This window comes from Buteo buteo, chromosome Z (assembly GCF_964188355.1).
Source record: "Buteo buteo chromosome Z, bButBut1.hap1.1, whole genome shotgun sequence".
Lineage (NCBI taxonomy): Eukaryota > Metazoa > Chordata > Aves > Accipitriformes > Accipitridae > Buteo > Buteo buteo.
The window spans coordinates 64,081,482-64,096,452 of NC_134204.1; the positions used below are offsets into that span (position 1 = coordinate 64,081,482).

The 14,971-nt window shown below is 44.5% G+C and overlaps 1 protein-coding gene across 2 annotated transcripts in view; it reads right to left on the bottom strand.

Annotated features, from left to right (window-relative positions):
• EPB41L4A (erythrocyte membrane protein band 4.1 like 4A) overlaps positions 1 to 370 on the bottom strand; it is a 139,144-nt gene extending 138,774 nt beyond the window's left edge. The window contains exon 1 of one of the 2 annotated variants that reach the window (XM_075019700.1): positions 190 to 370. In XM_075019700.1, coding sequence (XP_074875801.1) covers positions 190 to 288 — 99 coding nt within the window. In that variant the 5' untranslated portion in view covers positions 289 to 370. The remainder of the gene's footprint in view (positions 1 to 189) is intronic. The other variant, XM_075019698.1, reaches the window with a different exon arrangement.
• Between the last annotated feature and the right edge of the window lie 14,601 nt (positions 371 to 14,971).

The following is a 14,971-nucleotide window of genomic DNA, read 5'->3' on the forward strand; positions in this document are numbered from 1 at the left end:
AAAGTTAGGAAATTCGGTTTTCGCCCCCCGCGGGATCCCGAAAACCCTTTTTCCTACCGCCGCTCCCGTGCCGGCTCCCGAACCGCGGCGGGGAGGCAGGCGCCGCCGAGCAGCCGCACCGCAGGGCGCGGAGCCCGGCCCCGGGGACTCTCCCGCTGCGCATCCCGCAGCCCCGCCGGCCGCCCTTACCTTGATGCCCTGCTGCTGCGTGGTCAGGGTCAGCTTGGACTCGTCCAGGAGCAAAACTTCGCAGTAGAATTCCTCCGGGACCCCGCAGAAACAGCCCATGCCTGCTGCCAGGGGACGGGGACGGGGCGGGGAGGCGGGAAGAGCCCCGAGCGGCTGCTGAGAGGGGCTGAGCAGCCGGGGCTGGGCCGCGCCCGGCTCCGCGCCCGGCTCCGCGCCCGGCTCCGCGCCCGGCTCCGCGCCCGGCTCCGCGCCCGGCTCCGCGCCCGGCTCCGCGCCGCGCCGCAGCGGCTGGAGACCGGCGGCTGCTAGGGCGCAGCGCCCAGCCCCACGGGGCGGCCCTCCGCCGCCGCCGCCATCCCGCGGAAGAGCCTGGACGGCGGATGCCGGGCGCTCCCTGTGGGAAAGGGCGAGGAAAAAGACCGGCGGCTTTTTACGAAGGAGCCCAGGGCGCAACCCTCGCCCGCGGCTGGCTGTCACGGCGGCTCCCCCGCCGCTGCCGCCCCGGGGAGGTACCGAGCCGCCCACCCGCCCCGTCCCCCGCCCCGTCCGCGCACGTTTCCGCGCCTCCTCTTTGTTTGTGTGGAGGAGCGGGCGCCGCGGGAGCTCTCTCCGCCGCCGCCGCCGCGGCCGGGCAAGGGGGGGTGGGTCCCCGCCCGGCGAGCGCGCTCCCTCCGGCCGTGGACCCTGCCAGGGGAGCGGGGCGGCGGCAGTGCCCGGCAGGCGCGGGGCCGGCGTCCCCCGGCTGCCCGCGGCCACGCAGGGAGGGCGCCGGCAGCCGCTCTCGCCTCCTCCCCTGGCGGGGGCGGAGGGACGGGGGGGGGCAGCGCCGCCGGGCAGCGGCCGGCCGCCGCCTGCCGACCGCCGCGCAGGGCTCCCCCCGGGCGGGCGGCGGCGGACCGGGGCGGCTTTGAGACAGACGCCGGCAGACGGCACCTGCCAGGCTGAGGAGGAGGCGGCGCCGCCGCCGCCGCCGCCCGTGGGCTGGCTGCTCCGCGCCCGCCCGGCACCGGCACCGGCACCGGCGCAGCCCGCGGACAGGCCCGCGGCACCGCGCCGCATCTCACGGTACCCTACCGGCATCCCAGGTCCGGAGCCGGACCCTCGCTGCCCTTTCCCGGGGCTCAGCTGTGCCGATTGCCGGCGGTGGGGCGGGGGCGATGCCGGTGCCGATGCCGGTGCCGGTGCCGGTGCCGGTGCCGGTGCCGGTGCCGGTGCCGGCGCCGGCCTTCCCCTCCGGCTCCCGCCGCCGCCGCTGCCCCTCCCGGCGGCCGCGTCCCCGCACGCCGCGGCAGCACTGACCCCTGCTGGGGCGCCGCCGGCGGCGGGGGCCGTGGCCGCGCTGCCCCGTGGACCGGCGGCGCTCCCCGGAGGGCGTCGGGTCGGGGCGGGAGTTTTGTCTCCGTACTTCGCGGGAAAGGGCTTCGGGAGACACCGGTGAGGGGGCCAGGAGAGGCTGACTTTAACGGTAGCCTTGGCGGGAAATGTTTTCTCCAGCATCCTGCTGAATACTGAGCTTGCTGCTGATACAGTTAATTTAAAAAACAACAGCCCTGTAGTATTAAAAAAAAAAAAAAAAAAGAAGAAAAACAACCAACCAAAGAAAAGGCAGAACATAAAAGAACTTGCAACTGCCTTTGCAGTTGCTGTCTATAGTTTCTGGAACACACACCAGTCCACCTTTGTATTTGAATTGCTGCACACATCTATACGATTTTTCCCCCTCAGGCAGAAAGTTAAGCCCTGATCCCACAAGCGCCTGTGCATTTGCTTAAGTTTGCATGCGTGAGTCGTCCTATTGAAGATCATACACAGTATGCATGTGCAAATTTAAGAATACACATAAATGTTTTTCTTACGATAGTTAACTTGCTCTTATTGCATAAGAGAAGGGCACAAGGAGATTTCTCACTTGACAAACCCTACTAGGTATGTAGGTTAAGTGGCACAAAGAATGGTACCTCTGCTTTTAAACCCCAGCCCTAAATAAAACACTGCTACTCCCAGGAAATAACACTTCCATTTTCTTGTTTGGTGCAGGTAGTGTTTAAACATGGGCAGTGAGGTGTTGGGATCTCTGTATCCATCCTGTAGCTGTGAAAACAGTGTTCCATGAGCAGAGTGAAGATCAGGACAAAAAAAAAAGTTATATATGTTCATAAAAATACAGCCTTTTGAATAACTTATTGAATATGAAGTCTTGCAAAAGCTTAAAAATTCCAGTTCCTAACCTTGTTTGTTGGGCAATATGTACCTGATGAGAATGTCATCCAGACAGCACAAGAAATTTGGAGAAATTCATTCCTGATTTTCTAAACATGTTTTTCAAACACATTTCTTGGATCCTTCTGAGAGTGGACGGTTTTCTAGAAAACAGATGGTTCCTTTTTCCCTCTCTTTAAGTCTATTTAGATCCATATATCATGCACATCATGACATAAATTACCTCCTAAGTCAGTTAAAGTCATTATATATGTATAAATCACTGATTAATCAAGTGAGAAGGAGGGCTCAGTGAACTCAAAACCTGTTTTAAAACCTTTAATTATAATTTTAAAATGGCTCATATAGCTACATTACAATGCCACAGCTGAGCAGTTTAAATCAAGACTAGTCTTGGTTATAAGCAGCCCAAGTGAACTTTTTCATGTCTTCTGGTTTTGAAGATCCATTTCACGGTACTGCACATCAGCTGATTGGTCCACGGGGAATATATAAAATATGGACTCACGTTCAGCTGATGCTAGCGTTTGGAGCACAGAGCCATTAACATACGAACTTCTCTCCTAACCAGCTACTGCCAATAGCTAGCTACTGATTCAGCAGCAGTACCAGAACCTACTATTTGAGGTAAAAACCTGGGAGGAGGTCCTGGACTGAAGAAGTGAGAAAGTTAGCCAGGAGAGCAGAGGAAGAAGGGGTGGGATCTATACTAGGAACCAGTATGAGCCCTGAGGAGCTCAAGAAAGCAAAACAAGGATTATTTATAGGGGCAAAAATGTAGGTCCCAAGCTTTCCTTTGAGCCCCATACTACATAAGAACAGCCCTGCCTCAGCATTTCAAGTATCAGGCCAGCTCACAACTTGTGAAAAACCTAAGACAGTCATCTGTTTTCTAAATCCATTAGGAAACTGAGCTCCTTTTTATTTCTCTCTACAAGAAAAAACACAGGTCAAACACCGCAAAGGAAAACTTGCTGACATAAGCTCTCATCACACAAACACTTATGGACATGTTTAACTCAGGCATGTAAGTACAGGACCAGGGCATAAAGGCATTTTTGTCCATTGCCTGTTTGATGAGGTACCCAGTGCAATTCACAGCAGCCACCATGATCCAGTACACTTTCATTAAAATGATCAATTTTAGCTGTAATCTAGTATTTTCAATGAGGTTGTATAAACAAGACACTGAGCACCACAAGGACTTCTATATGTGAAGTGACCTATATCCATATTCTAACATAACGGCAGTGCGACTAACTGCCCAAAAGAAACAGGTTAGTATATCTGCCTGCTCGTTAATTTTTACAGTTTTGCTCATGAACGTTTGCTGCCAGTAGCTGAACATGTAGTAAGAGGAGTGATGACCTTTTTTAGCTGTTATCACTATTGCTTACCTATCACTGTTATTTACTGATCTGTAGAGAAGCAATTCCTATATCTTATCCATGTGGGCTTCCAGGGGATGAGTGAAAAGTTAACTTTTTTAACAGAGCAACTTCTTCATCTTCCTCCTCATGTAAAGACAAGTCTCCCGGACTCACCTCCCTGCTCACACAGAGAGCAAGAAGTTTAAAATGAAAACAGAAAGCAACAGCACATACTCTCTGGGCTAAATGTACAACATAAATGCACCTTCTATTAAAGAAAAAATTCCTACCAAGATGTTCAATGGTTATTGTTCAGTAGGGTCTGTTTATGGGAAAAATAAGGAACAACTTGTGCAGCAGCACTGCACTGCTCTGGTTCGACACATGCCCACCTGCCCATACATCACTGCCCTCAGATGTCTGTAGTCCTTCCAGAGAGGTTCTCCAGATGTCTGACATGCTCTTGAGAGCTATACTTATTTGTGTCTCTTCCACCCAAAAAGAGGGCCAAAGCAGGCAAAGGAACAAAAATCATTTTCTCATAGCATTTTACAACATTCAGAGGCTGAAGTTTGAATGTGTTACAAATGTGCATGAATTCACATTTCTCCCTTCACTAATGATGGTTTTACTTAAAATGAACTCATGGATGCTATTGCCTAATGATTTCTCCAGACTCTTAGTTACTACTACACATCATACACACATGCATCCACTGCACAGTAACAGTCCACGGTCAAAAACATTGTAAAAATAAATTTATTCATACATTGATCAGTTTTGTATTTCCTCCAAAAATGTAATGACTTGACATTATACTGCACGCAATAAACTTAGAGAGCCCTTAAAGTGAGACATGCCAGTCAAGACCACTTAAATATGAGAAATGTTAAATTAAGGCCAATATTCAGATCTATAATGCAGTGATAACAGAAAAAAAAGCAACTTAAAAGGCCCCAAAGAACACTTGAACAGCTGATTAAATTTATTAGTGCTTCTATGCAATAAACACCTTCATGACCTCTGAACTGACATGGCACTGAGTAAAAATCCATTTTCTTTTTGTTTGTTTGTTTAACAAGACTCTAGAAGATCGCAGCACTGCAAACACACACTTAATTATGGAAATGGTAAGCATCTCTAACTTTCTGATTTTTTAATGAAGAAAACATTACATTAGATATACTTCCTCCACCCACAAATATAAAGCGAAGCTTTCAGGATATTTATTTTAAACTGTAGAGCTAAAATTAGAAACTGCAAAATTTGTATACTTCTATCAAAGAAAGAAAAAATTCTGTGTTTAGCTACTGTTTATTGAACCTAATTTTGTGTGTGATGTGGTTTTAGAAAGTCTCTGTCAAGATTTTGACAAGTTACCCCTATGCAAAGAAGAACCAGATGATCCTGTTTTATTTTGCTTATGCTCAGCTTCCCCGGCAGAACTTAAGTATGTTTTAATAGTAAAGATAGTTGGGTGGCAACATGTAACAATCTAACTTACCAAGAGAAAAAAAATGCATTCTCTCCAGGACTTTATGTCATGCTCTGATAATTTAGATTGGTACCTTGTGGCCCCAATCAGCAGAAAAACAGAGGCTGTGAAGATCTGTGGACATTTAGGAGGTGAGCTTCCGGTGGAGAAAAGCACACCTTTTTCAAAGAATACTACCTGATGGATAAATTGTCACCTTTCTTAGTAAAACAGGACTGAGTAGAGCCGTGCTCAAGCACAGAAAAAAGAAGATTATTGTCTCCGAACTACTGCACTCTTTCCTACCACATTAGAGGAGCTTCAGATGTCTTTGGGGTAAGACAATGAGCAATGATGTGCCAAAAGCTTCATGCCCAGGGAGCTGGTGCTATGCCTGTTCCAAGGCAGTAAAGATACACTGATATTCTTGTAAAAGGCAGTTGTTCTGAATACACTTAGTGAAGCCTCTTTTGTCACAAAGATAGGCTGGCCGTGCTGACTAGCAAATTACAAGGGGCTCAGGTAATCAGTTTGGTGTTGTTTGAGCCCCGTGCTGTTCAAAGACAATAGAAACCATGTTTGTGTGTAACTATCATCTCTTCTTTTCCTCTCCCCCACTTTCTGAATGCAAGTTTTGGTGGGGCATCATTGCCAAGAGATCCTCAGTTCTGTTTCCCAGAGGGTCATTAGACCTCTACATGCCATGGAAATAAACCCAGGGACACACTAAACCTAAACAATGACTTAGTCAAGCCAAACATTGGCTGAGAGGATTCCCCCAGCCAGAACTCCAAGCCGGTTCAGGGAGGCAACCAGTCAAGACATAGTTAAAGTGACACAGATGCCCATTAAGATGAACATTTTAGCAGGGAGTGTCTCCCACCCATAAAAGACAGACAGTTTATGTAGACAAGCCATCGGTAGGAAGCTCTGATAGAGAAAACTACGGACTACTATTATGAAGTTTATTAAACTCATTGGTCTGAGCCTTAATTTTTAAAAAGTCAGGTCCAAAGTTTTTTTACAGGTATTAGATCTTTGTCTTCTGATGTCTGGATATTACAGCCACATTCACAAAGGAGATCTTCAATGCTAACCTTATATACAGTTTCTAAATTAAAGCTGTTGTTCTCATATAGCTAACTCAATTTCTAATATTGTGAGATCTGTACTAAAATAATACCAGCTGTAGTATGCAGCAAGATATCAAGTTTTGGGTAACCTGAAAATCTAGAGGTTTTTTAATACAGTTTGTACAAAGGATTGCCCTTCCTGAAAAAGCAGTCCTCTTTAGCTGTAGCTTGGATGTAAAAAATGCAGTCATTGTCTGGAGAACATCACCTGTCTTGAACTATGATGAGATGGGATAGTGATGGGATGCTGTAGGTAATCGGAAGAAGTAAGTCTTTTCTTCCGTGACTACACTTATCTATGTTGATTTCATAAGCAAAAGGATTTCAGAAGCTCCCTGCAACTGATCAAGCACATAACCAGCTTGTCATATATCTTGTAGACTCAGATACTTGGTAAGTGAAAATACAGACTGAAGCATGTCACATGTAGCCTGCTGTGACTTCCTTTCAAGTTTCCTTTCTGTAGTCAGAGGATGGAAAGGATTCCCTCAAGCTTCTACACCAGTCACTGAATCTGAGTGATGCTGAGCCAGTTCACAGTCAGACCAGACCACTAAACCGCCTAATTGATTTCCTGTTTATCACATCCCCTTGGACATGGGGAACGCTTCTTGCTGCAGAGCCCAGGAACTCACTCTGATAAAGCTTATTTTCTGGAATTATCAAGTCAGGTTGAACAACAGGAAGATCTGGAAAGTTTGCCCCTTTTCTGGGAGTTTGTTTGTAAGTGTGGTTACACCTGACTGACATGTTTGTGTGTGCATTGTTTGATAGCCTTTGATTCTTTCCTTAAAACATACAAAAAATGTAAATGAGAACTGCATGAGACAGGAAGTCCCTTAATAAATCAAAGAAATTAAAGAACTCAGCTTGCCTTCAGAGGAAAAATTTCTCAGCCCTAAAGTTATTTAAGAAACTGGATGAGGTAGATAAGAGACTCACAGCATTTTTAAAGTCCTGGTACTGCTGCATTTCATGTTGTCATAGTGTAAGTCTGACGTGGTGTTTAAGAGGACAGCAATACTTACTGTTCCTCATCATTCTGTATAGCTAACAGTCTAACTTTTTGCCACCCCACTTTTGAGTTCAAGTTACTTGGTCATGCTAATAGTCAGCTGGCTGAAAAGAAGCTTGGTTTCCAGTATAGGGGAGGAGAGAGGAAAATAGAAGGAAAGGACAAGACAAAGGGGAGGAGGAGAAACAAACTGATCTGTTTGTTGTTGGGATCACAAGAACTGCAAAGTAAGTACAGAATACAGAGGTGAAACTAGTAAAGCAAAAGAAGCAGTGAGAGGCACATCAAAGAGAGAAACAAAAGGAAGAAAAGTGGAGGAAAAAAGCATACAAACTGAAAAAAACAGAAACAGGATGAAAGTATAGTAAAAATGCTCTAAGCAGGAGATCCTTCTGTAGGAACCTGGCCTGCCAAACAGGGACAGAAAGACGGGAACAGACTGGGTCATGAAAACGTAAACAGCTTTGATGGAATTGAAGTGCAAATGCTGCTTGCACAGGTCTTATCCTCCAGGGTAACATTTTGCCTTGAAGGCAACTGGAGTGTGGTCTAAGCGCCATGGGTGTTCCTCCCCATTATCTGCTCCCACAGCCCTCCTGTGCTCCTCACAGCCCCAAGCTGCCCTCCTCCCCTGGCTTCTTACTTTGCTACACGGTCTAACAGTTTTTAAACATCTGCTTCTGGTGTTTCAGGCAGGGAGCTAGTGTTGTGTCTCACTAACTCCTCCTAACCACGTGGGTTAAACAGCAAGGCATGTACAAGTTGCTCCCATAAAGTCTTTTTGGCATTTGCAAGGCTTTTTTTTTCACAGCTGAATGTAAAAACTGAAGCAATTGCCGATGAAGCAGAAAATGTTTCTGTACCTTGAAAATAAAAATGGTTTTTGTCACAGTCTTGGACAACGTGTCCTGTATTAGATGTTGGTAGATGATCCTGAATATCTCAGTATTAAAGCATACACCTCTATGCATAGTACACTATATATATTATATATAAATTGACTACAGCATGGACACTCATATACTTTCTTGGATGCAAAAGTAGAAATGTTCCTCAGATAACACAACATGTTAAAAGTATTACTATTCTAATATATGCATGTTTTCAAACCCACCACATTACAGAATAGCACAGATTGCCAGGGATTGATATAGCAGTGCTCCAAGGATGTAAGAGCTCTGTACGCAGCATCTGTGAAGAGAAGATTAATGAGATTAAGCCATTCCTTCCATACTAATACTTCCACAGAAAAGCTTATTCTTTACTACCTGATAGTCTTCCATATTCATAATACCAAGTTCACTGATAATGTTTCAATTGCTTGTGCATGCATTTTATATCATGTTTGTGCTGTTTTGATAGGGTCTGGATTCCTAGCATCTTACTTCATTGCCAGAACAGCATACCTGAAATACCATTTTGAATGGTTGCTTATTTATACCTTAAAGTCTGTTAACCTAACTGATGCTTATAGCCAAGTTGTACATCATTCCTTGCATATTTATAGACATGTGTTTGCACAGACTATAATGTTACTAAGTTTACCAGTTAAAATTTAAGCCTAATTATGTTGTAATTCTGTTTGCTTCTGTCTGTACCATCAAAAATTTATCAGTATATCATTAAAACCTAAGTAAAACTCTTTTATTTATACTGTACTCTTTATAGAGGTGTAAAGAAAACCAAGAAGGCAATAAGGACTGCATACCAATCATTACCAATGCTTCAGGTTTTTTGTAAATGGTGTAAGGAGTGGCAGAGAGCTGGTTGAAACAATTTTCACCTTTTCAAAATAATAATTGGGTCTTCTAAAGTGATTGTTTCATCTGCTACTTCAAAGCTTTGAAAGAAAATATGACACTACTCAGCTTGGTATCAGCATGAAGTTTCAGGACCAGGATCCCATTTCAGGAACAAATTTAAGAAGCTCACCCACTTCTTGTTCCTTGCTGCGTAATCCTTCTGGCCTTGGAGCAACCAAGCGTAGAATACTGTTGAGCAGAACAGGCGCCCAGGTGCAGGCGGGGGTGGGGGGGGCTGCAGGAGTGACCTCTGTGGGAAGAGGATGGGTCTGCCCCACACAGACAGTACCAGTGAGCTACAACTGACCCACCACAGGGCACAGCTGAGCCCCTCACCCAAGATGGTGGTGACTCCGTAATAACATATTTAACAAAGGGAAAAACCGCTGCACAGCAGCTGCGAGGGAGGACTGAGAAAAACCTGAGAAACAGCCCTGCAGATACCAATGTCAGTGAAGAAGGAGGGAAGGAGGTGCTCCAGGTGCTGGACCAGAGATTCCCCTGCAGCCCATGGTGAAGACCATGGTGAGGCAGGCCGTCCCCCTGCAGCCCACAGAGAACCACAGTGGAGAAGCTACCAACACTGTAGCCCATGGAGGCCCCCACGCTGCAGTGGGTGGACATGCCCTGAAGGAAGCTGCAGCCCATGTAGAGCCCACTCCAGAAGAGCTGTGGCCCATGGAGAGGAGCCCACACTGGAGCAGGTCTTCTGGCAGGACCCGTGACCCTGTGGCGGACCTACGCTGGAGCAGCCTGTGCTTGAAGGACTGCACCCCGTGGAAGGGACCCATGCTGGAGCAGTTCGTGAAGAACTGCAGTTTATGGGAAAGACTCATATTGGAGCAGTTTGTGAAGGACTGTATCCTATGGGAGGGACTCCATTCTGCAGCAGGGGAAAAGTGTGAGGAGGAAGGAGCAGCAGAGAGGAACTGTTGCAGGCTGACCCCAGCCCCCATTCCTCATCCCCCTGCACTGCTGGGGGCTGGAGGAAGAATGAGGTAGAAGACTTGGCAGTGAAGGAGAGGAGTTGAGCCTGGGAAGAAGGCGGGGAGGTCTTTTGCATTTTGTCTTTTATTCTCACCATCCTACTCTATTTTTAATTGGCAATTAATCAAATCAATTTTCCCCAAATCAAGTCTGGTTTGCCCATGACAGTAACTGGTAAGAGATCTCCCTGTCCTTACCGTGACCTATGACCTTTTGATCTTATTTTCTGCCCCTGTCCTGTTGAGGAGGGGGAGTGAAGGAGCAACTGGGTGGGCATCTGGCACTCAGTCAGGGTTGACCCACCACAGAACTGATGATAATTCAGCTGATGTTAAAGTGAAACCTTAGGATCATGGTATCAAAAGATAAGCTTGGAATGGGTCTCAGGAGGTTTCTAGGTCAAACTCATGCTCAAAACACAGTCAGCTATGAGGCCAGACAAGGTTGCCTCAGGACATTATTCAGCCTGGTTTTTAAACCCTCAAAGGATGGAGACTACTCAGCTTTATACTCCCACACAAGTAAATGACAGCCATCAAGGCAGAATATTGTTTGCATCTGTATAAACATGCACAAGACAGCCACCAAATCAGGCACCATGTTAGTCTGCAAGAGTGTTTGAGCATACCAGGGTTCTCTGACCACAGAGCATTCACTTCATGAGCTTCTTCAACACAGGTATGCCTGATGTCCTTTAGACAAGCCTCACAGAAGATTAATAATTTGTCCATAACCACAAAGAAAACTCATTAACAGTGTGAGCTTTCGTTTTGCCTTCTACGAGAGCATGAGCTTTAAGTTCATGGAGGAAATCTGAGCAACTGAACTGTTGCTGGGTTTTGAGATTATTCAAACACCTACAGAGTTAGCCACTACCTGCACAGCATTTGTGGGATTATCCTGTGTATTTCTTCATAGGCAGAGACATATGGGGTAAAAGAATACCGAGAAGTTATTCAGTTATAATTAAATTATTAACCTTGTCAAGAGTTTGATTGCTGGCTAGTCAGCTTGCTCAGAACAGCTTGCTTTAATGAAGAATCATTTTGGTTTTCCTCTTCATCAAAGACTGCATGCATTGGCAGGACCACTACCATCTACAGGAGAGCTAGCCAGAAGACATAATCCTTGAAGCCAGCTTAGTGCCAAAATCCATCCTGTGAAGGCTGGTTTTAAATAAGCTAACAGCCACTCATCAGGTCCAAGCATAATGAGTTCAGGGTTTAAACTCATGGCCAGAGAAGCTGATGGTTCTTTATCTGTGGAATTACTTTGTTACATCTAAAGCCATTTCTAATGCTGCAGCTGATCTTGCATGAACTCCTGTTATACCTCCTGATATTTCATTAACCTGTCTTCTGAAGGGCAGCATGTGCTCAATACCTTACTACAGTTAGGACAGCAGTTTAACCCGCTTTGCAGAGGGTATATTATGACACAGTGTCAGTAGCAGAATAGTGGATTAGGAACAATGGTCATTTCTATTCCTACATTTTCCCCTCATAGTAAGGCAGGTTGAGTGAACCTGTGTTTTGCTAACTATGCCACCTTGGGGCAGCGGCACTTACTGTTCCAGGTCACTGTCCCACACATTGCTTTATCTGAACTGGGCACATAAAAAAATACTTCCAAACAAATATGATTTCTAAACAAGGATGTTCTTTCTCAGCAGTCTCCTGGGACTATTCATTCAGCAGCAGCCTAGAAAGAGAATCACAAGGTTTGGATTTTTCATATGCCATTTGGAAAAGAGACTCCCCTTTTTCAGCTAATTTGTTGTTAATGAGCTGACAGAAAAGATCCTAGTAGCAGCAAGGTGCGTATTGCTCTTCTTCCCTCTCCAGCAACTTGTGTGAATGGTTAGAAAAGTGATTAACTGATTGATTTACAAGGCAAAGTCCTTGAGCCATGGCCCATAAAAACAGCTGTCTTCTTCACAGGATGAGTTTCCCACCAGACCATTTTCTTCTGACAACCAGCATCGGTTACGACTGCCTCCAGAATCAGCATCTGCTGTGCACTATTTAGCCTTCAAGTTTCTTTTTCCTTAAATATCCATTATTTGCCATTATAATACTAAATCAAAGGAGATCAATTTCTGATCCTCTGTGATAGGATATTCTAACACCTACTTAATAAGAAACATTGTTAAAAAATCATTGAGGGAATATAAAAATAAAATTTAATATTTCAAAGCACTGTGAAAACATAAAAATAACTGATTGATCCTCACAAAGAGGAGCAAGTGAGATGGACAAAGGTCACTATGCTTTTCCTATAGCTGAGAAAACTAAGGTATAGACTAAGTCAGTGGAAGAGTAAGAATTGCATCTTGAATGCCAATCTCTTATGTGTAAAGAAGTTGGTTACTGCCTTTTGATATGTCATTTCTCCTCATTTCCTCAATAAAAAATGCCTATGATAAAAATATTAGTGAATGTGGTAAGTCATGACTTCTGAAGAGAGTACAAGTGTCATGTTAACAGGCCCAGAACATTAGAAGAATATATATATTAATCCATGTTTAAAAAAAGGCAGATTTCAAACCTCAGATTATCAAAACCAGAAATAGTTACAACTCGGTATGCTGAAATTCATTCTTAATGTTTGTTGTTCCATCATTTTTAGTTTTACTTTGGTTTTCATGTAGCAAAAAAATCCTATGTGTGTCCTATGATAATATTTAGATTCCTAGGCCCACAGGTCCGGAGGGATAACATCAGTGGGATTTTTGCCTGAAAGCATGTTTATAGATCTGGAATTCAGCCTTGAATTTTGTTCCCTTCAACATGGAAGAAGTAGTAGGGAGATCATGTGTGAACCAGTCTGTGTCTGTACAATAAAAATGAGAAATCAAACATTTTAATTGGTCATCTCACTCAAAGACAGAATAATATGTTCCTACTTTGTTGTGTATAATCTAGGGTCTTGGGATGAACCCAATTTTTCTCATCCAGAGAAGCCAACAGGAATGAAGACAATCAGCAGAGCACAGGATGTATAGAATTTATATACATTAGATAATTTGTGCCCTAAGTGTCTGGAAATTATCTTCTATGACATTAATTAGACTGCAGAGTGAGGCTAGGACATGTGAATTGAGTCAGCCTGGCCAACAACCAAGCAGCATATTTAAGAGCTTTGTTGATGCTGCCACAAGAAACCACTTGGGAGTAAGGACATGCTTGTTCTTCTCACGGATCTCAGCCTTCTGCAAATACAGCTCGTACCCATCTATTTTGCTGTGCCATAGAACGTACATTCTCAATTACGTCTTTTTTCTGAAGAACTGGGTCGGTTTTTTTCATTTACTTCTGGCAATGACATTGGTTTGATAGGGCCATGAGAAGAGGAAAGCCCACAGCAAAGCCCTGCATGTTCCCTGGTGACAGAAAAAACAGCCAGACGATTGTGGGTCCTGTCTAATGACTTCCAAATGGGTCATTCAAAGACAGCCTTCAGATAACTACTTTGTACTAAAGTATCAGGAGCGTGATCTTCATACAATGAATCACAAAGTCCTTATTTTTTATACTACCACTCCTCTTTGCAGAAGAACAGGCCATTTTTCACTCCATAGTGGTTAAGCTGCCCATCCACAATGAAAACCAAAGTCTCATTTCTGGGTATGATAAAGCCAATGTGTTTTCCTGTGCTTTTGTTTCTAGATACACCGAAATACAGGTGCGTGAAATTAACAAAAACAGAAAGAGTGCAAACACTACTGGCTTTTCAGGTACATTGTGCCACCAAAAACCTATCATAGAAATATTCATGAAGATTCATGGTAATAAAACTTCTTGTGAAAAGCTTTTAAACACCTTGAAAGAAATCCAAAGACAACACTAAAGTCAGAGGTGCAGAAAAAGACTGGTAAACACCAGTAAACTATATCAGTAATTCTGGAAGCAGATTTCATGGAAGTAGCTTTCTAATAGCATTTATAGCACGTCTAATGAAGCCTTCTGACACTCCACGTCTTGTTCCCAGTTGTTATATAGTACTCAACAATACCACTATAATAAAAATAAAGAGTATGCCACCACACTTTATGCCATTAAAAAAGAAAACAAGAAATTGTGTATTTTCCTCCTTTTCACTGAGAGCTGGAATATGTCTCCAAATAAATACAAGAGCTGATATTTAATGCCTAGACTTATCAAACATCTGTGGAGTGGGGGAGGCGTGTCATCTATTAAATTAAGAGACCAAGTCTATGAAGTTTTCCATGCACACCCAGCCCAATGAATTTTATTCAGTGCTTGCTGACAATCCTTACAAGCAAAACTAGTTAGACAAGTGATAGCTCCAACTACTGGTGCTATTTGTTTTGTGGTAGACGAAGAGGCTTTCTTTTGAAGTTGATTAAGATTGGTCATTGCAGCCAACATCAGGTTGAAGTCAAGATGATCTGTCACTGTTGAGTTACTTGCCAAAAGAAGCTGACAAGGAGCCAATGTTTCCCCCTACCCTCCTAACTAAAGGGACATTACCAAGGTAAAAATCTGATTTAGAAAGAGATTTTTTCCTTTGCTTGTCATGTTAACACCACATTTTGTCACTGAAAATATGATTTTTTCTAGATTAAGTTTCCCTGTAATTTGTTCTGGTTTTGTATGTGCTCCTGACTAAGGTCAATCACTAAAGCAAGCTGACAAGTTTCATGTTGTTTCACTCATTCTGTTCTGCTACCACAAACAAGTCTGTTGCCTTCAGCTTTCGATACCGAAGAAAAACAACTATTTGGGAAAAAGAACCATTTTTCCAAATTAAGACAAATA